Raw genomic sequence first — 23,111 nt, forward strand, 5'->3', positions numbered from 1 at the left:
GGATCTAGTCCATCAATCTCCAGCCCCACCTCCCACCAAGGTGATAGCTGCCAGCATACCCTGGGTGAAGCCAGGACCTCCGCTCACTTCAGATCAACCTCTCCCACCAAAGCCTGGGCACATGCAGACTGCATACAGATGTTCCCACATAAGGACATGCCTTCAAGATTGGGACAGGTAACTATTTTACCTGATTTCATAGAGACAGAGAAAGTTAAAATGAGCAGAAAGAGGAATTTGTTTCAAATGAAAGAACAAGAAAAAAAAACTGATGAAACAGAAATAAACAATTTACCAGATAAAGAGTTCAAAGCAATAGTAATAAGAATTTTTACAGAACATGGCAAAAGAATAGATAAACACAGTGAGAATTTTAACAAGGAACTAGAAAACAAGCAAAAGAACAAGTCAGAGCTGAAGAATACAATATGTGAAATGAAAAACACACTGGACAGTATTAACAGCAGACTAGGTGATACAGAAAAACACAAAAGAGATCTGGAAGATAGAATAATGAATACCATCCAATCAGAAGAGCAAAAAGAAAAATAAATGTTAATAAAGGGGACACTGGACTTCCCTGGTGGTCCAGTAGTTAAGAATCCACCTGCCAACGCAGGGGACACAAGTTCAATCCCTGGTCCGGGAAGATCCCACATGCCGCGGGGCAACTAAGCCTGTGCACCACAACTACTGAGCCTGCGAGCTGCAACTACTGAAGCCCACACACTCTGGTGCCCACATGCTGCAACTACTTAAGCCCGCGTGCCTATAGCCCATACTCCGAAACAAGAGAAGCCACTGCAATGAGAAGCCCACACACTGCAACAAAGAGTAGCCCCCACTCACCATAACTTGAGAAAGCCCGCGCATAGCAACGAAGACTCAGCGCAGCCAGAAATAAATAGATTAATTTTTTAAAAAAGAATATGTTTATACTTAAATGACTATGAAATGGGGCTTCCCTCGTGGCGCAGTGGTTGAGAATCTGCCTGCCAATACAGGGGACACGGGTTCGAGCCCTGGTCCGGGAAGATCCCACATGCCACGGAGCAACTAGGCCCGTGAGCCACAATTACTGAGCCTGCGCGTCTGGAGCCTGTGCTCTGCAACAAGAGAGGTCGCGATAGTGAGGGGCCCGCGCACCACAATGAAGAGTGGCCCCCACTTGCCGCAACTAGAGAAAGCCCTCGCACAGAAACGAAGACCCAACACAGCCATAACTAAATAAATAAATAAAATTAAAAAAAAAAAATTTTTTAAAAATGACTATGAAATGGAAAAACATGTGGAAAATAAACAGGCTATTAAAAATACAAAGGGTCAATGAAGAAATCAAAAAGGAAATCAGAAAATACCTCAAGACAGAACTTTCCAAAACTTATGGGACACAGCAAAAGCAGTTCTAAGTGGGAAATTTATAGCAGTACAGGCCTACCTCAAGAAATAAGAAAAATTTCAAATAAACAACCTAATCCACCACCTAAAGGCATTAGAAAAAGAAGAACAAAGCCCAAAGTCAGCAGAAGGAAGGAAATGATAAAAGATCAGAGAGGAAATAAAGTGGAGAGAAAAAAATTTTTAAACCAATAGAAAGGATCAACAAAACTAAGAACTGGGTTTTTTTTTAAAGATAAACAAAATTCATAAGTTTTTAGCCAGACTCAAAAGAAAAATAGAGAGGATTCAAATAAACAAAATAAGAAGCAAAAGAGGAGAAATAACAACCAATATCACAGAGATACAAAAAACACATGAGAAAATACTACTAACAGTTATATGCCAGCAAATTGGACAACCTAGAAGAAATGAATGTATTTCTAGAAACATACAATCTTCCAAGACTGAATCAGGAAGAAACAGACAATCTGAACAGATCGATCACTAGTAATGAAATTGAAATAGTAATAAAAAAACAAAACAAAACCAAAAAAACTTCCTAGTAAACAAAAGTCCAGGACCAGATGGCTTCACAGAGGACTCCCACCAAACATATAAAGAGGACCTAATATCTATCCTTCTCAAACTATTCCAAAAAATTAAAGAAAAGGGAACACGGCCAAAATTTATTCTATGAGGCTACCACTACCCTGATACCAAAACCACTATAAAAAAAATTACAGGCAAATATCACTGATGAACACAGATGCAAAACTCCTCAACAAAATATGAGCAAACTTAATTCAACAATATATAAAAAGGATCTTACTCCATGATCACTGGGACCTATTCCAGGGATGCGAGGATGGTTCAATATACATAAATCATGCCATGTGATACACCACATTAACAAAAGGATAAAAATCACATGATCATCTCAATAGATACAGAAAAAGCCTCTGGCAAAACTGAACATCCATTCATGATAAAACAACTCTCATCAAAGTTGGTATAGAGAAAATATATCTCAACATAATAAAGGCCATCTATAACAAATGCAAAGCTAACATCATACTCAGTGATGAAAAGCTGAAAGCTTTTCCTCTAAAATCAGGGACATTCTATCTAACTCTTACCACTTCTATCTCACACAGTATTGGAAGCTCTAGCCACAGCCATAAGACAAGAAAAAGAAATAAAAGGCATCCAAACTGGAAAGGAAAATGTAAATGGTCACTATTTACAGATGACATGAGACTGTATACAGAAAACCCTAAAGTCTCCAACAAAAAACTATTAGAACTAATAAATGAATTCAGTAAACCTGCAGGATAAAAGATTAATATACAGAAATCTGTTGCTTTCCTATACACTAATAATGAACTATCAGAAAGAGAAGTCAAGAAAACAATTCCATTTAAAATGGAAAGATATACCATGTTCTTGGATTAAAAGAATCAGTATTGTCAAAATGACTACACTACCCAAGGCAATCTACAGATTCATGCAATCCCTATCAAATTACCGATGGCATTTTTCACAGAACTAGAACAAAAAAAAAATTTTTAATTTGTATGGAAACACAAAAGACCCCAAATAGCCAAAGCAATCTTGAGAAAGAAAAAAGGTACTGAAGGAAGTAGTCTCCTTAACTTCAGACTATACTACAAAGCTACCGTCATCAAAACAGTATGGTACTGCCACAAAAACAGAAATATAGATCAATGGAACAGGATAGAAAGTCGAGAAATAAACCCACGTACCTATGGTCAACTGATCTACAACAAAGGAGGCAAGAATACACAACAGAGAAAAGACACTCTTCAATAAGTAGTGCTGGGAAAACTGGACAGCTACATGTAAAAGAATGAAATTAGAACATTCTCTAACACCATGCACAAAAATAAACTCAAAATGGATTAAAGACCTAAATGTAAGACGAGATACTATAAAACTCCTAGAGGAAAACATAGGCAGAACACTTTGACATAAACTGCAGCAATATTTTTTTGGATCCTTCTCCTAGAGTAATGGAAACAAAAACAAAAATAAACAAATAGGACCTAATTAAATTTAAAAGGAAAGGAAATCATAAACAAAATGAAAAGACGACCTATGAACTGGAAGGAAGTATTTGCAAACAATGCTACCAACAAGGGATTAATTTCCAAAATATATAAACAACTCATACAGTTAAATATCATAAAAACAAACAACCCAGTCAAAAAATGGGCAGAAGATCTAAATAGACATTTCTCCAAAGAAGCATACAGATGGCCAAGAAGTACATAAAAAGCTGCTCAACATCACTAATTATTAGAGAAATGCAAATCAAAACTACAGTGAGGTATCCTCACCCTGGTCAGAATGGCCATCATCAAAAAGTCTACAAACAGTAAATGCTTGAGAGGGTGTGGAGAAAAAGGAATCCTCCTACACTGTTGGTGGGAATGTAAATTGGTACAACCACTATGGAGATCAGTATGGAGGTTCCTTAAAAAACTAAAAATAGAACTACCATATGATTCAGCAATCCCACTACTGGGCATATACCCAGAGAAAACCATAATTCAAAAAGACACATGCACCCCAGTGGTCATTGCAGCACTATTTACAATAGCCAGGTCATGGAAGCAACCTAAATGCCCACTGACAGACGAATGGATAAAGAAGATGTGGTACATATATATACAATGGAATATTACTCAGCAATAAAAAAGGATGAAATAATGCCATTTGCAGTGACATAGATGGAACCAGAGATTATCATACTAAGTGAAGCAAGTCAGACAGAGAAAGACAAATATCATATGATGTCACTTATATGTGGAATCTAAAAAAATGATGCAAATGAACTTATTTACAAAACAGAAATAGATCCACAGACTGCGAAAACAAACTTATGGTTACCAAAGTGAAAGGTTGGTGGAAGGGATAAATTAGGAGTTTGGGATTAATATATACACACTACTATAAATAAAACAGATAATCAACAAGTACCTACTGTATAGCACAGGGAACTCTACTCTATATATATATATATATATATGTATCTTTTAAATAAATTTACTTATTTATTTTTTTGGCTGCGTTGGGTATTTGTTGCTGTGCACAGGCTTTCTCTAGTTGTGGCGAGCAGGGGCTACTCTTTGTTGCAGTGCACGGGCTTCTCATTGCAGTGGCTTCTCTTGTTGCAGAGCACGGGCTTTAGGCGCATGGACTTCAGTAGTCAGGGTACGCAGGCTCACTAGTTGTGGCTTGCAGGTTCTAGAACACAGGCTCAGTATTTGTGGCACACAGACTTAGTTGCTCCGCAGCATGTGGGATCTTCCCAGACCAGGGCTCAAACCCGTGTCCCCTGCATTGGCAGGCAGATTCTTAACCACTGTGCCACCAGGGAAGTCCTCTACTCAGTATTATGTAATAACCTATATGGGAAAAGAATCTGAAAAAGAATGAATATATGTATATATATATAACTGAATCACTTTGCCATATACCTGAAACTAAGACAATATTGTAAGTCAACTATACTCCAATATAAAATAAAAATTAAATTTAAAAACTGCATCAAAAAGAATAAAATATCTAGAAATAAACTTAACCATGGAGGTGAAAGACCTATACTCTGAAAACTGTAAAACACTGACAAAGGAAACTGAAGATGATACAGAAATGGAAAGCAATCCCATGTTCAAGGATTGGAAGAATTAATATTATTAAAATGACCATACTACCCAAAGCAATCTACAGATTTATCAAAATATCCATGACATTTTTCACAGAACTAGAATAATCCTAAAATGTATATGGAACCACATAAGACCCTGAATAGCCAAGCAATCTTGAGAAAGAACAAAGCTGAAGGGATCACCTCCCTAACTTCAAACTACAGTACAGAGCTACAGTAATCAAAACAGTATGGTACTGGCAAAAAACAGACAAATACATCAATGGAACAGAATAAATAGCCCAGAAATAAATCCACACATTTATGGTCAATTAATCTATGACAAAGGAGGCAAGATTATACAATGGGGAAATGACAGTCTTTTCAATTAGTGGTTCTGGGAAAACTGGATAGCTGCGTGTAAATGAATGAAATTAAGATGTTTTTTCATACCACATACAAAAATAACCTCAAAGTGGATTAAAGACCTAAATGTAAGACCAGAAACCTTAAAACTCCTAGGAGAAAACACAGGCAGAACACTCTTTGACATAAATCATAGCAATTTTTTTTGATCTGTCTCCTAAGGCAAAAGAAACAAAGGCAAAAATAAAATAGGACCTAATAAACTTAAAAGTTTTTGCACAGCAAAGGAAACCATTGACAAAATGAAGACAGTCTACTGAATGGGAGAAAATACTTGCAAATAATATGACCACAAAGGGGTTAATATCCAAATACATAAACAGCACATACAACTCAATATCAAAAAACAAACAATCCAATTTAAAAAATGGGCAGAAGGGACTTCCCCAGTGATCCAGTGGTTAAGACTCCACACTTCCACTGCAGGAGGCACAGGTTCGATCCATGGTCGGGGAACTAAGATCCCAAATGCCACGCAGAGCAACCAAAAAATAAAAATATATTTTTTAATTTTTTTAAAAAATGGGCAGAAGACCTATATATAAATTTTTCCAGAGAAGACGTATAGGTGGCCAACAGGCACATAAAAAGATGCTCAACATCGCTAATCCATCAGAGAAATGCAAATCAAAACCACAATGGTATCACCTCACATCTGTCAGAATGGCTATCAACAAAAAGACAAAAATAACAAATGTGGGTGAGGATGTAGAGAAAAGGTAACCCTAGTACGCTGTTGGTGGGTATGTAAACTGGTGTAGCCACTATGGAAAACAGTATGAAGGTCCCTCAAAAAACTAAAAATAGGGCTTCCCTGGTGGCGCAGTGTTGAGAGTCCGCCTGCCAATGAAGGGGACACGGGTTCGTGCCCCAGTCCGGAAGGATCCCACATGCCGCAGAGCGGCTGGGCCCATGAGCCATGGCCGCTGAGCCTGCGCATCCGGAGCTTGTGCTCCATAACGGGAGAGGCCACAACAGTGAGAGGCCCACATACCTCAAGAAAAAAAAAAAAAAAACCCTAAAAATAGAACTACCATATGACCCAGCAATTCCACTCCTGGGTATACAGCTGAAGAAAAGAAAAACACTAATTCAAAAAGATAAATGCACCCCAATGTTCACTGCAACATTATTTACAATAGCAAAGATATGGAAGCAACCTAAGTGTCCATCAACAGATGAATGAGTAAAGAACTCAGTCATAAAAAAGAATGAAATTATGCCATTTGCAATAACAAGGGTGGACCTGGAGGGCATCATGCTTAGTGAAATAAGTCAGACAGAGAAAGACAAATACTGTATGTTATCACTTATATATGAAATCTAAAAAAAACAAAGGAATGAATATAGCAGAAATAGACTCACAGATATAGAGAACAAAATAGTGGTTACCACTGAGAAGAAGGAAAGGGGTAGAGGCAAGACATGAGTAAGGGATTAAGAGGTACAAACTACTACATATAACATAAATAAGCTGGGACTTCCTTGGTGGTCCAGCAGTTAAGACTGAGCGCTCCCAATGCAGGGGGCCCAGGTTCAATCCCTGGTCGGGGAACTGGATCCCGTATGCCGCAACTAAAGATCCCGCATGCTGCAATGAAGATCCCGCGTGCCACAACTAAGACTCGGCTCAGCCAAATAAATGTTTTTTAAAATAAAATAAAATAAATAAGTTACAGGGATATATTATACATCACAGGGAATATAACCAATATTTTAAAATAACTTTAAATGGAGTATAACCTATAAAAAGCTTGATTCACTGTGTTGTACACCTGAAACTAATGTAAATCAACTATACTTCAAAAAAATATTAATTTTTAAATTTTTTAAATAATAATAAAATTTTTTAAAAACTAGGGCAACTTTGTTACTAATATATGCCAGAGAATACAAATCTTCAAAAGTTTCCTTATCTACTTACTCTTAAACCTCCCTGTAATGAAAATCATACCATCAAGTTTCAGTGATGACCATTAAGTTTATAATCATCTACTCTCAATAAAAGAGCCACTTTCAAATTTATAAGAAAGTTGACATAGGCTCTAAAGATAAACCTGAAAATATACTTTAGATATAATATTGAGACAAAATATGATCAAGAACAAAACTCAGATTGACTCCTGTGTATATTACAGCCATGTTCTAAACTGAGTAATATTAATATTTTTGGTAATGTAGGGGATAGTCTTGAAAACACACACCTGTTACTTCAACTTATTGCTATAACTCCCCATGCAATACTATAATCTTAAACCAAAACATTTTTCATAACCTGCCATCTTCTGCATACTTAAGTACAAATATCCTGGGCTCTAATGTGAAATATCTTAATTAGTGAAGAAAAATTCAAATAATACACTTCCTACTGAAGAACTATATTCAGATGAAAAACAGAAGGTATGTACATACATTCCAGTCTCTCCAATGAGAATATCGCGTGTATTGAATTGAATCCTTAAAATAGAACTCTAGCAAACTAAGAGTTCAAGTCAAAGAAGTAGGGACAATTTGAGCAAGAGAAGAAAGCACAGATATCAGGGGACTATGCTGCTAAAAAAAACCAAACTGCCTCACCATCTGTTGTTATATGAAATTTTTTTAACAGAAGACAAAGCGATTCTCAAAAGGTTTAAACTGTACTTGTACTCACACATTTGCTAAAACTCACCCACAATGAAGTCTAACAATTAGTCCGTCAACTATTTAACAAATATAAAATCCCTTACTATTTTCTGATGGGGATAACCCTGACCACCTATTTAAACCAGAAAAGAAATTTAACCATAAATTTAACCACGTGAAAAAGAGAAAAGAGCACAGAAAGGGAATGCTTTAAAAAGATGCTTAACTTCCCAGACCTTTAGACAATTTTGTCTAAAACAACCTTGATTTACCTTTAAATCAGTGAAGACAAATAGAGATTAAAATAGTTTTTCTAACATTTGTAACTGAAAATTTCTGACTACCTTAACTTAAAATACAGATTTTTATTAGAAGGAGGTTCAATTTCAGAGAATCTGTTAATCAAGGTATTTGTATGATCTAAGCTGTTTCATTACTGCCTTTGGCTTCAAGTTTAAGTAAAGACCAATGTCAAAAGGAAAGAAACCAAATTCTTGCCCAGGACACTGGTTTTAAGAAATCCTTAAATAATCTCTCTGTAAAGTAACTGCTTCTTATTTCTCTGAATTATCTCACACTAAAATTTGGGTTATGTGCCATAAATGTTAAGCCTAATACATATTCACTTAATATATGTATATATTCATATACTCACTAGGTTACTTCGTTGGGAAAGCCTTCCCAAACCCACCTCATGTAACATTCTCTAGCAACGTCCTGTACTTCTTATTAGCACTTACCACAGTTGAAATTTTATTTTTTTGTATATTTCATTTATCTTATCTTCCCCCTTAACTGTAATGTCCACATACATCTTGTTCCCCCTACCCCTGTATTTCTGACACATTACAGGCAATCTGTAATATTTGAAGAGTAAAATGAGGATAGGAAAGACAGAGAAAATGAAGATTCATAGGAAATACAGTTACAGTAACACTCCCTGGGCTCCAAATGGAACTATGAGCACACTCTGAAATTCAGTCTGATCCTGATTAATTCAGTGTCTCCTGGGCTTGAGAGTTTCTAAGAAATAGGTCTGAAAAAGATGGCCCCGTGTCTACTTTTCTCAGGGTTTAGAAATCAAAAATGATCAGAATAAGTCTCCTTCCATCATTGCCAGTAGATACTGAATCCTTCAGGACAACTCCCAAACTGGACTAGTGACAATCCAAACTCCAAGGATCTAGTTAGAATCAAGAAATCAAAGCAACCTGACACATGTAATGAGTCAAAAGACTATACAAAATAAATGATAATAAGTTGAAAACACTGTAAATTCAGCATTCTTATAAAAGGAACCTGCTCAAACCTGATGATACTTGAGCCAGCATTCGTCCCTCTTTTCATACTCTTTTTTCACACATGCATTCATTTCAATTAATATTTTTCAATGCTGCTGAAAGCAAAATTGCTTAAAATCTGCATTCATTCACTTCAGTTGATTCTCCTCAAGCATATCTGAAGAAGGAGAGAGCCTCATATACAATTTGTAACATCAATTTACAGTACCAATTTGATTCACTAATAAATCAGGCTCATTAACAAATACTTATTAACTACACTCCTAGTTTCCTCAGATGAAGCAGATACATCTCACACTAAACATGAAGGAAAAAATACACCCAAAAAATCACCACACTCTTTTAGAGGAGATCAATTAGTAGACAGAAAGCTAAGATAGTGATAAATCAAAAGACAATTTAAAAGTTTGACCTCAGATCAACAGAGATTAAAATAAATCTTTAATAAAATACCACTGTTATGATAAAATATTTTAACACCCTTAATCATCAAAGCATCAACTAATATGCATTACTATGTGCCCAGTATAGTCCTTGGAGATATAAATATATTTCACATTCACTATATTATATAAGTAATGAAAACCTGTACCAATACATTTTTAATTAAATTTTTTTATTGGAGTATAGTTGATTTACAATGTTGTGTTAGTTTCTGCTGTACAGCAAAGTGAATCAGCCACACATAAACATATATCCACTCCCTTCTAGACTCCATTCCCATAAAGGTCATTACAGAGCAATGAATATAGTTCCCTGTGCTATACAGTATGTTCTTATTAGTTATCTTTTATATACAGTAGTGTGTATATGTCAATCCCAATCTCCCAATTTATCCCCCCCTTTCCTCTTTGGTAACCATAAGTTTGTTTTCTACATCTGTGACTCAGTTTCTGTTTTGTAAATCGGTTCATTTGTACCATTTATTTTAGATTCTACATACAAGCAATATCATATGATATTTGTCTTTCTTTGTCTGACTTACTTCACTCAGTATGATAATTTCTAGGTCCATCCATGTTGCTGCAAATGGCATTATTTGTTCTTTTTTATGGCTGAGTAATATTCCATGGTATATATGTATCACATCTTCTTTATCCATTCCTCTGTCAGTGGACATTTAGGTTGCTTCCATGTTCTGGCTATTGTACATAGTGCTACAGTGAACACTGGGGTGCATGTATCCTTTTGAATTATGGTTTTCTCCAGATATATGCCCAGGAGTGGGATTGCTTGTACCAATACATTTTGTATACATTTATTTATTTTTGGCTGCATTGAGTCTTCATTCCTGTGCGCAGGCTTCTCTAGTTGTGGCAAGCAGGGGCTACTCTTCGTTGCAGTGCGCGGGCTTCACATTACGGTGGCTTCTCGTTGTGGAGCATGGGCTCTGGGCACGTGGGCTTCAGTAGTTGTGACACACAGGCTCAGGAGTTGTGGCTCGTGGGCTCTAGAGCGCAGGCTCAGTACTTGTGGCACACGGGCTTAGTTGCTCCACGGCATGTGGGATCTTCCTGCAGCAGGGCTTGAACCTTTGCCCCCTGCATTGGCAGGTGGATTCTTAACCATTGCGCCACCAGGGAAGTCCCTACCAGTACATTTTGAAAAGACTTTCCAGGGACTTCCCTGGTGGCACAGTGGTTGAGAGTCCGCCTGCCGATGCAGGGGACACAGGTTCGTGCCCCGGAGCAGCTAGGCCCGTGAGCCATGGCTGCTGAGCCTGCGCATCCGTAGCCTGTGCTCCACAACGGGAGAGGCCACAACAGTGAGAAGCCCGCGTACCACAAAAAAAAAAAGAAAAGAAAAGACTTTCCAAAACTTTATTTAGCTCTTTATTAAGCAGTCACTTCAATTAACTCCCCTTCTCAAATTATCACCTAGCACACAGGCCTGGTACATATTCAATAAATACTTAATGAATAAATTATAAATCTATTATTAAAGTCTTATACATTTTTTATCACTATCAAACCTTATACAGGTAGATCTATGGAACATAAGCTTGTGTTCCAGCCTTTCGATCCAGGTTGTCTTGTCATAATCAATAAAAGTAACTACTTACATGTATATTGCTTACGCACAAATTTGAGGCAAGGTTTTTTTTCTCAAGTCATAACTCATGAAAAGAGGAAGCCATACTACATTCATTTACTCCACAGACATGTTCATTTTTTGACAATCCAATTGTCCAATTTATTCCTCAGAAATCAAGAGCCCTCCATCCTAAATAACAAAACTTAGATTCAAAATTATAAAATAAATCATGTAAATTATATCTGGACAGACGTGAATAAGCAAAGGGAAAAATGGTATGAAATGCAATCAAGCAATAGCCATGGCAAAGATTTCACATTTTCTGAGATGGAAAGCCACTGAAGTGTTCTGATTCATATTTTTAAAAGACATATGAGATAGGTATTTGACCCCCATTTTACAGATGAGAACACTGTGGTTCACATATGTTAAGAGACTTGCTCAAGGTCACAAAGCTAGTAAGTGGCAGGACTGAGATTCAAGCCCATGCTCTTCCCACCTCTTAACAATACTTCCCAAAACTCCCTGCTCGACACTTCTCTGCAACATTCTTTCTTCTCCATCTCTTCATACCTCTCTGACTGCTTCTTTTTCTTTTTCCTCCACTCCAAAAATGAGCATTTAAGTTGTCTTCTCTTTCTAAACCCTTGCTGACCTAAAGACCTCTCTTCCTTGTTGACTTACCAGGGCTTCAACTTTCATCTCTATCTTACGACATAAAGAATATGTCATAAGAATAGAGATGAAACCTAAATCTCTAACCCCACCTTTTCTCTAGAACAGCAACTCTCCATTTCTCAATGCCTCTTGGTCATTTTCCACCCAGATATCGTACTAGTAGCTAAAACTCAATATGCCCCAATGCAATCCAGCATATTTCACTGAAGATATTTTTTCCAAAGCACTACCTTGCACATATTCCAATAAACGAGGCTTAAAATCTTATAGCTTCATTGCTTTCCTCCCCCTGCTTTACATCTGAGTCACTGAATCCAAGATTTCTATATACCACTGCCAGATTAAGCTTTATGAAATAACTTCAGGCATACTACCCCTGTTGACCACCTTTAGCGATCGCCTACTACAACAAATAACGTCCAAATTCCACCTGTCATTCCCCAAAGCACACCATTCTACCTGAATGTCTTTGTTCAAGCCATTCCTCTCCCTTATCCCCCACCTATTTCTACCTTTCCAAATCCTGTTTTCCTTCAAGGCCACTAAAATGCCACCTCTCTCATTAAGTTTCCCCTTATCTCCCCAGTCAAATATGACCTTCCACCTCCATCTCTCAAACCACTTTAATATGTACCTTACGGTATTTATCTCAATGAATTTTTTTACAGGATAATACATGCCTAGTCTCCCCTCCTTCTTACGATATAAGAAGTATGTCCCATTCATTTTTTTTATTTTCCACCATACCACATAGCACACAGCTGCCATACACAGCAGCCTGCACATAGCAGACTCAATAAATAACTGGTAAATGAATAGGGGACAAATATTCCAATACTAACCATCAAGGTTCAGAGATATAATATTATTAAACCTAATCATCAAGTCGTCTCCCCTCAATTTGTGTATATTTTTCCATCAATGTTTATCAGCAAATAATCATAAAAATATTTTAATGAGTCAAAAGTTCATGAAAAATATAATTTTCTAAATAGTAAATAAGAGGTCTGGTTATTCAAAATAATCTGTACCACAGTAAATCAACTAGAGAGTTGGTTATGAAGGCGATCCAATGGAAAAATCTGTCACCATGGGGATGACCAGAGTGGATTTGGATCCCTAACTTCTCCAGGTGTGCTTCTCTCTCTACCAAAATGAATGATTCTATTGAAGAGGATAAACTTTCCCAGATAGAGGATCACTCCATTTGATTTGAAAAGAACTTTCTAGTGACGAGGCAAAAGGAACTAATGTCGACATTGAAAAATACTTATTAAGGATTTGTTGAAGGCTTTAAAATTTTTTTAAATCAACCAAATATCCATTTTAATAAGAATCTACTGACTCAGAAACATGAATAGCAATAATTTTTATCCCCGATTTAGGATAACTAAAGGGGCAAACAATAGTAAAGAAGATTTGGCCACAGAAAAGGGTGAGTTATGAAAGTGTTTAGTACAATATGTCTTCAACTTTCAACTAGAAGTAATGTGTTGGAAGTGTGCTTTGTAATCAACAGAGATCAGCCAAAGAATACCAAGAAGTCACATAGAAAAACAAGTTCAACACACTCACAATCTCTTGTTGACGAATAGGAAAACTCATCATTTAATTGCTCAGTTGAAAGACAAAACTTACACGTCCAAAGGGATAATAACAAATCTTGTAAAAGAATCATTTACTTATTAACTAGAAAAATAAAATGAGCCCCCTCACCTCCACCCCTAAAGTAGGACTCAGGGAAAAATCAAAGGGGAATTAATCCATCATATTTACAAATTCGATGATCTCCAAATGTCAAATAATTCAAATATTCTCAGCAGTTTGTATTCCTTAATGACTTTGGTCTCTCTCTCTTTTTAAGTAAAAAACAAAAACAAATGGCCTATTACCAAAAATTTCAAAAAGTCTCATTGCTGGACTCATTTTCTCTACCTGCTAAAACACTGCCTTTAAAAACTCAGTGCACACTACATGCCAGAAGCACTTCATATATTATGCCACATTTAATCCGCACCAGGGCCTCCAGAGTTAAAATTTACCAAAACTGAGGCTTAGAGTAGTTAGGTAATTTGTCTGAGGTTACCCAGCTAGTAAGTAGTGAGCTAGAATTCTAACATAGGCAATTTGATCCCAGAATCTAGGATCCTGCCTCCTAAGTCATACTGAAATACAGAAATCTGAACACCATCTTTTAAGTGGAGTTAAGCTTGAGAAGTTTTGTAGAATTACCATTTTTTCCATAAAATATAACTGTGTGAGAACATTTTAAAAAACCCAAAAACTCCATCACTGAAATTTTAGTCAGTGGTTTTCAAGCCTTTCGCAACTAAAGACTGTCCATAAGTTGCTGTTGGTTTTTTTTATTCCTAAGAAATCCAACTCCTGCTTAAGTGTTTATGAACTTACACTCTAACAAGTCTGTTAAGATTATAAAATTCAAGGGGAGTAAATATTAAGTAAACATTTTTATACTCTGAAGAAGGGTGTAAACATCTGAAGGTCGCTGAAGAAGCAGGTTTGTAAATCATTCCTTCCCAAAAGTGTGAAAGGCTCTTACTCTGAAGTCAGCTAACAATAAATGCCAGTACCCTAATCTGGAGGTCCTGTGGAAAGACACCAGGAAAAACAAGATCTTAGAACCACCCGAGACAACTGAACAAGCTTTCCTTTTAGAAAAGGCACCTAAGAATTTGAACAGCACAGAATCCATCCTCCTAAATGGGCAACTGTGTATTCTAAATTTGCCACAAAGTACCAAGGGCACTATGCTTTCATTAATTTTAGTGGTAGTCAAGGGTTTAAACAGTTTAACAACTGTTTCATGTGAATGTGTGTAGTGATGGGTACCACTTATTGTGAATGCGTGGCAATAACTATATTCAAAATATAGCTTCCTCAGCCGCATAGCACAGGGAGATCAGCTCGGTGCTTTGTGACCGCCTGGAGGGGTGGGATAGGGAGGGTGGGAGGGAGGGAGATGCAAGAGGGAAGAGATATGGGAACATATGTATATGTATAACTGATTCACTTTGTTATAAAGCAGAAACCAACACACCATTGTAAAGCAATTATACTCCAATAAAGATGTAAAAAAAAAAAGACCAAAAAAAAAATATATATAGCTTCCTGAAATACATTTTTGGTACATACATAAATTATTAGCATACATTACAACATATGTAGGATTCTTTTTTAAAAAAAAAAACTACATCAAGTAAATTGATGATGATGTTTTTTACAAATCGTGAAAACACAAAGATTCACTGTGAAAAGGAATAGTCCATCTACATTTCAACATGGTTTAAGCATTAGAAGGTGAATACCAAGAATAGCTGTAGATACCAAGATGAGAAAAGCATGAGAGCAGATGTATAGAACAAGAGAGTAAACCTGGGGACTTCCCTGGTGGTCCAGTAGCTAAGACCCCATGCTCCCAATGCAGGGGGCCCAGGTTCAATCCCTGGTCAGGAAACCAGATCCCACGTGCTGCAACTAAGAGTTCGCATGCCGCAACTAAAGATCCCGCATGTCTCAACTAAAAGATCCCGCGTGGGACTTCCCTGGTGGCCCAGTGGTTAAGACTTTGCCTTCCAATGCAGGGGGTGCGGGTTCAATCTCTGGTCAGGGAGCTAAGATCCCACGTGCCTCGCAGCCAAAACAAAACATTAAAAAAAAAAAGAAGCAATACTGTAACAAACTCAATAAACACTTTAAAAATGGTCCACATAAAAAAAAATAGATCCCACACACCACAATGAAGATCCCACATGCCACAACTAAGACCAGGCGCAGCCAAATAACTAAATAAATAAATTTTTAAAAAAAAAATTTTTTTTTTAAAAAGAGAGTAAACCTGAAAGGAACAAAACGAATCAGTTTAGTACAACACACATGGTAATATTTCAAATGAAAAGCAGATATACAAGCAGATATATATATAGGCTCCAGAAAACACTCTTGACTAAAATTTCCCCCAACCCAGCTTCCCTTACACTTCTCCTTTTCTATCAATGATGGCAACAGCATCAGACTTGAAGTCCTGGAAGCATAAACAAGACCTCACACTGCCCTAATATTCTCAGTCTCTAAGTCTGTTCGTTCTTCCTATGAAAGGCCTCTCCTGTGAAATGCCTCTAAAACTGCCCTTCCATTCTCTCTGGCACTACCTTAGACCTGCCAAATACTATCTCCTCACTCCTGAATTATTCATGAATTCATTCATTCATACCTGCACTCATTCAGACACTTCCTGAAGCACCTACTGAAGTACCGTGCTAGTTCTGAATACAAACCACCATTCTAACTAGAGGTGGAGACACAGATCATAACAAATGCACTATTTTAATAACAGCAACGCTTGATTAGGGCCCCACTACATGATAGCTGCTATTCCAACACACTATTATCCCATTTAAATCCTCACAACAACCCTAAGAGGTGGGTATAGTTATCTTCTGCAAAGCAAGGAGACTAAGGCTCAAAGAAGTGAGATAATTTTCCTAAGATCACACTGCTAATAAGCTGCAAAGTAAGATTCCATGAGAACTGATTCTTTCTACCACTCGAGTGAATCTACTGCATCAACTCCTAAACGGTCTTTCCAATCCAGTCTACCCATTTCGACCAGATTCATCATCTGAAAGCACCATTCTGTACTTGTAACCCCTTTGTTCAAAAAAAAATCTCAATGGCACCTTTAGCCTGGCCTTCAGTCTTTGAGTCAAAAAAAAAAAAAAAAAACACCTTTCCTTTCCCTTACTAGCTCTGAATCTTGGAAACTGCTTAATGTCTCTAATCTTCAGTTTTCCTACCTATGAAATGGAGATAAGACAGAGTTGTGGAAGGATTAGATAAGAGATAAGACAGAGTTGTGTAAGGATTAAATAAGAGAAAATACGTGAAGGTTTAAGCACATGAGTGTTCAATAAATAAGAGTTATTACTCATACAGCTATACACAAAACTTCTGTTTCAGCCAATCAATACATGTACTACTTCTTTTACGAAACCACTTAGATTTCTGCCTCAATTCACACCATTCTCCCTCCGCTCCGTTAAGAATAAGTATCCTATAAATATCTAATACATGAATCAATACATGAATCAATGTCTGTACCTCCTTATCTTCAAGGTCCAAGTCAAATGCTACTTCTTCCAAGGAGCCCTCCCTAGCCGCCCTCAATGAACTTCACACCTAACTTAAGTGCCGCTGAGAGAATGGGGAAGAAAAAAATGCCAAATTACTCAAGACCTATTATGAACTAGAAAACATGATACATCTTCAGTGCATTATTTCACTTAATTCTCACAGAGAAAGACAAAGTAACTTGCACAAAGTCAAAGAGCTAGTAACTGATGAAGCTGAGATTCAAAATCAGAAGTGGCTGATCCCTTTTAAAAGCCCACTTCTTCCCACACCACCTTGTATCTTGGTACCCTGGATTACACATTTAATCAACAACTACCTAACACTGACAATGAGCAAAGTGTTGGTATATGCTCTAAGAGCCCCAGCAACCCATACAAATATAACAAACAAAACTGTCATGAAATAATGCTTATCCATACCACCTGCAGTAGACTCTAATTTTTTTCTATTCTCTTCTATTTCACTTAAAATAAAATACTGGTCAGTTCCCACTAATTTTACTTCACAACCACTCTTGAATAGCAACCCAGCTATCTTGAATACAGATATTACAAGGCCAAATAAGATCAAGAATCTGTCCTCAAGAAGTATTTAATCTCGCTGGAGACATAATGGTAAAACACAAACTTTTCTTGACCCTCCTTGACCCCAGCCCACCTACTGGAATAGAAGGTGGGCTTCTATTGCTCATGTTCCTGTTGTCCCCCGAACTACCCTATCAGGAAACATAACCAATAAATTATCTAGGCTGTAAATATGAAAAACATCAGGCCCTCAACAAACAATTGTTGAATGAATGGATAAATGAATAAGTGAGGTACAATAAAAGTGCTATGGATTTTCAGAGGGAGAAATTACATACCATAAACTCTCTCCCCACATACCTCATAATCCTCTAAGGGAAGGAACAATCTCTTTGTATTACTGAATACATCAAGAGCGCAATCATGTTTGTAGATATTCTATTTAAAAAAAAAAAAAATTGAGCTACAGACTGGCCACAATTCATGTGGAAAAGCAGATAAACATGGATCTTGGCCAAAGAAAATCAAGGAAGACATTTACAGCTCCAATGATAAGTTTATTATCAGCCTTTACTCTAGATCCTTACTATTCAAACTGTGGCTCTTGATCCAGAAGCATTAATATTACCTGGGAGTTTGTTAGAAATGCAGAATCTCAGGCCCCACCCAGACCGACTGAATCAGAACCCCCATTTTAACATTCTCCCCCAGTGGATTCCTAACACACATTAAAGTTTGAAACGCATAAGTATATATGACACAAATGAACTGGCTTCCACAAGCTCAGAGAAAGTTACCATCTTCTCTTCCGTTATCTCTGTAATAAATAATCAGACTTTTCAAGAAGTACTACAGATATGGTCATGACACACCTTCAGGAATATCAGGGTATAAATCTAAATCATTACTCAATGAGAAGTAAGAATTGACCATCCACTGAACATTGGATGGAACTTTTAGAAAACATACCAAAAATAAATATACCTTTGCCTTCTTAGGACACAGGCTCTATTGGGCAAGAAAATAAGAGAATGAACTTCAATAGTCAAAGCGATAAATCTTTAATACCAAGGATGAGATTATTGAAAAAAAAAAAAAAGAGATGCTGGTGAGAACATTTAAGAACAAACTTCTTTAACAATTCTCCGTGATACAAACACGTATTTCCAAATATTCTCTAGTTAAAACTCCAAACTTAGATTGCCCTACAGGTAAAGCTGTGTAATGAAGGACCTACCTGACATTAAGTCAGATCTCCTAAACATTTTTCACTGACTCAAAGACTGGAACCACCCTTTAAAACACCAAGCAAAATCTCAACCAGGAGACCACTTTGTGAACTTGCAAAGACACTTGCAAAACCCTCAAGCTACAATCCTCTCATCCCAAACTGAGACAAGATCTGAGGCCACAGGGACTTGATGTCCAATATGCCCTTAAGAAAAAAAAAAAAAAAAATTGGGGAGGAGGGCGCCCAAATAGGGGGAATTAGATGAGGAATGATTGCAGGCCATTGCTCATCGCCTCGCTGACCTACAACACCTCTCCACAGGGCAGGAGGGAGGGAAAATAACGCAGGCCTCTGAACTCACAATTTTAAGGGCCCCAAACTTAATCCTGAAGTTGGGAACCCATCTTCTCCCCAACAGGCATTCAGATGACAGCTCAACTTCTAATTCCCCTCCCCCTTCTCCCGCCCCCCGTAGGATCTGGGATATCCGCCCCTCGCGATCTCCCCCCACCCCACCCACCGCCGCCAAAAATACCCTGACCCCTCCCAATGAGAAATCGACACAGGGCGAGTGCCCCGGGCCCCTCCGGAGCACGACTGCACGCCCTGGCCCATTCTCCACACTAAACTCGCCCTGGGGGAGGAGCTGATGGGTCTCACCAAGTACAGGGGAGCATAGATCTTCAGGGACTCCTCCAGGGCGCCCCTGGTGATCTGCACGAAGGAGACCCCGCAGGAAGGGTGCCAAGTGTGGCCGATCTCGTAGCAGTTATGAGGGATGGACTTGCTGAGGGCCGCCATGACGAGGTGCCGCGCGCAGGGGCCGGGAGGGGGTGAGCCGAAGCTCGGCAGGGAGGAAGAGGGGCGGGCAGCGAGCGCCCAACCTCCGCGGGCTCTCAGGGCGTGTCGGGGGTAGGTGCGGAATAGAGGGGAAAGCTCAAGCGAGCGGGGTTACTCTGGGCCAAAGTCCTCCGAGGTTGAGCTCGGCGCACGGCAGCTCGAGGGGGCGGGGCGCGCATCAGGGAGGCGGGGAGAGGCGGAGCGTGCGCGCTCCCTCAAGAGGCCTTGGCCCGGGGCGCGCGCCCGCCTCTCGGAGCCCGGCTCAGCACGGGGAGCAGACGGTGGGAGAGCGCAGTTCGGGGACGCGCCCGCCACCCCCTCCTTTAGCTCCGCGCCGGCGCGAGCGCGCCGAGAAAGATGTACAAAGATAGGCGACTTGCGTAATATTGGACTCCAGTCTCTGTCCTCTAAAAGCCCAACCAAGTAGAACTGAGAGCAGTGGAAGAAAGGGATTAAATGTCTTTGTTGGGAGCTGGTGGAGGAAGACGATTGCCAGAGGAGAGCCTGGACAACCATCCTCCTCAGAACTGCCAGCTCTGCTACCCTAGAGTGCCAGGTAATAAATAGCTAAGGCTGCCTGCTGGTTGGGACGAAACTGCTCCCAATTACTGGGCTCTCTAAGCTCTGCAGTGCCTGAGAATGCTTGAAAAATCTGTTAGCTGTGTTCTTGCACTTCCTGTATGGGGAAAGGACAGTACTAGGTCGTCCTCTCCAAACCCTGGGCCACTGAGCAGTCCTGTCTACAACATAACATCACAGGTGCTCATCAGCCAAATATGTAACCCAGCAAGGACTCACATGCCCCAGGCTCAGAAAGCCAGACTCTGACAGGAGGTGTTTGCAGCAAAGTAAAGGTTTATTGCAGGGCGCCAAGCAAGGGGGTGGGAGACAAGCTTCAGATACACTCCCACTTGGCCTTTGAGTTAGGGGGTTCTTAAAAAGGAAAAACAAACAGGCTAGGATTAATCATCATCTCGTGACATTTCTTTTTTTTTTTTTTTTTTTTTTTTTGGGATACGTGGGCCTCTCACTGTTGTGGCCTTTCCCGTTGCGGAGCACAGGCTCCGACCGCGCAGGCTCAGCAGCCATGGCTCACGGGCTCAGCCGCTCCGCGGCATAGTGGGATCTTCCCGGACCGGGGCACGAACCCGTGTCCCCTGCATCGGCAGGCGGACTCTCAACCACTGCGCCACCAGGGAAGCACTCGTGACGTTTCTTAATCGTAGTTTCAGGAGTCAGGATGTCTCGAATTCTCAGGCCAGGTGGTCCATGGCTTCGGGGTCTGTAAGCTCATCTTGCCCTGCAGAAACAACCTGAGTTTGTACACTAATAACGATGATATCTATAATAGCAGTTTTAGAACATTAATGATGTTATCACAACAGCAGTTTTAGTCATCTGACTAGTTGATTAGTGTTCAGTTACCACAGGATTGAGGTCGGGGGGAAAAGAAAGGAAATTAAAGTTTAGATAGAGAGATTAATCATAAACTCAGTGGGGGAACTCAGTTTTAGGGGGACTTGGCTTCAAATAGTACACATAGTAGAGGCAGCAGTGGTCTTAGAACTCATACTTGGCTAGAGAGATTGGCCAACAATTGGCATGACAAGGAACCTGTGCGGCCTATGAGTCTTAGAACCCCACTAAATATCAGTTTCCTCACCTATAAATATCTTTCTAGTTTCCTTGGAATTACAAATTCTCAAGTTTCTTAAAGCAGGAACTTGCCATTAGACTGTTTAATATTACTTTTATGTACAACCTTTAGAGGAATCCCATTCATTCATTCTACAAATATTTACTGAGCACATACTATTTTCAGGCACTGTGCTAAGCTCTGTAGATTCAGATGTGAACAAGAGAGACAAGGTTTCCACCCACCTCTCCTCTCCTTCTCCTCCTCCTAGTGCCACAGAGCTGGAGCCAGAGCTGCCAATGCAGCCCCAGGCACTATGGCTTCTGGAGTTACAGTGAATGATGAAGTCATCAAAGTTTTTAATGATAGGAAAATAAGGAAATCTCCTACACAAAAGAAGATTAAAAGGAAAGAAAGAAAGGAAGGAGGGAAGAAAGAAGGTCTCTTCTGTTTAAATGATGAAAAAGGACAAATAATCGTAGAGAAAGCAAAGCAGATCTTGGCAAATGACACTGGTGATACCACAGAGGATCCCTACACATCTTTTGTGAAGTTGCTACCTCTGAATGATTGCCAGTTTGCTCTGTATGATGCCACATACAAAACAAGAGTCTAAGAAAGAAGACCTAGTATTGATATTTATATTCTGGGCTTCTAAGAGTGCACCTTTAAAAAGCAAGATGATTTATGCTAGCTCCAAAGATGCCGTTAAAAAGAAGTTTACATATATTAAACACAAGTGGCGTGTAAATGGCATGGATGAGATTAAGGAGCATTCATCACTTGAGGAGAAATTGGGAGACAATGTAGTAGTCTCACTTGATGGAAAACCCGTGCTTATAAAATGACAGTCAAATGCCATCTGGGTGTTAAGGAGCTTCCACTTCTGCAGCTCAGTCAATTGGAATAGTGTTGGATTTTGTTTTGGTTTTTCCCCTTCCCCAATGGGCCCTTTCTAAACAATGAATGAAGGAAATATCATTCATTTAAGCAGCCTATCAGTGATTGCCATTAGACTGTTTAACACTATTTTATGTACAACCCAAGGAATGCTTTCCCATCATATTTTAGACAAAACAACTAGTTATATGAAAACTTAGTTATAAGTTATAAGAAAACTAAACAAGAGAATATGAGATAGGTGTAATAATAATATAACAGGATAAACTAAATAAGATAATAAAAGAGGAGTACTCAGATTGAAAACCCAGAAGAACAGTGGTAAAAAGATAAAAGTTTAACTGTCTGGGGACTTCCCTGGTGGCGCAGTGGTTGAGAATCTGCCTGTCAATTCAGGGGACATGGGTTCAACCCCTGGTCTGGGAAGATCCCACATGCCGTGGAGTAACTAAGCCTGTGTGCCACAACTACTGAGGCTGAGCTCTAGAGCCCACGAGCCACAACTACTGAGACCACGTGCCACAACTACTGAAGCCCACGCACCTAGAGCCCGTGCTCTGCAACAAGAGAAGCCACTGCAATGAGAAGCCCGTGCATCGCAACAAAGAGCAGCCCCTGCTCGCCAAAACTAGAGAAAAGTCTGCGCGCAACAACAAAGACCCAACACAGCCAAAAATAAATAAATAATAAATAAATAAATGTATTTAAAAAAAAT

General features: G+C 39.0%; 1 protein-coding gene and 1 pseudogene across 1 annotated transcript in view; one reads left to right on the top strand and one right to left on the bottom strand.

Annotated features, from left to right (window-relative positions):
• The window catches only part of TMEM135 (transmembrane protein 135), a 243,313-nt gene extending 223,304 nt beyond the window's left edge, over positions 1-20,009 (bottom strand). Inside the window, exon 1 of the mRNA XM_024763597.1 lies at positions 19,681-20,009. Within this exon, the coding sequence (XP_024619365.1) occupies positions 19,681-19,821 (141 nt within the window). The 5' untranslated portion in view covers positions 19,822-20,009. The remainder of the gene's footprint in view (positions 1-19,680) is intronic.
• Positions 20,010-21,812: 1,803 nt separating this feature from the next.
• Positions 21,813-22,386, top strand: LOC112412121 (cofilin-2 pseudogene; annotated as a pseudogene).
• Positions 22,387-23,111: the final 725 nt, after the last annotated feature.

This window comes from Neophocaena asiaeorientalis, unplaced genomic scaffold (genome assembly GCF_003031525.2).
Source record: "Neophocaena asiaeorientalis asiaeorientalis breed wild unplaced genomic scaffold, Neophocaena_asiaeorientalis_V1.1 scaffold946, whole genome shotgun sequence".
NCBI lineage: Eukaryota > Metazoa > Chordata > Mammalia > Artiodactyla > Phocoenidae > Neophocaena > Neophocaena asiaeorientalis.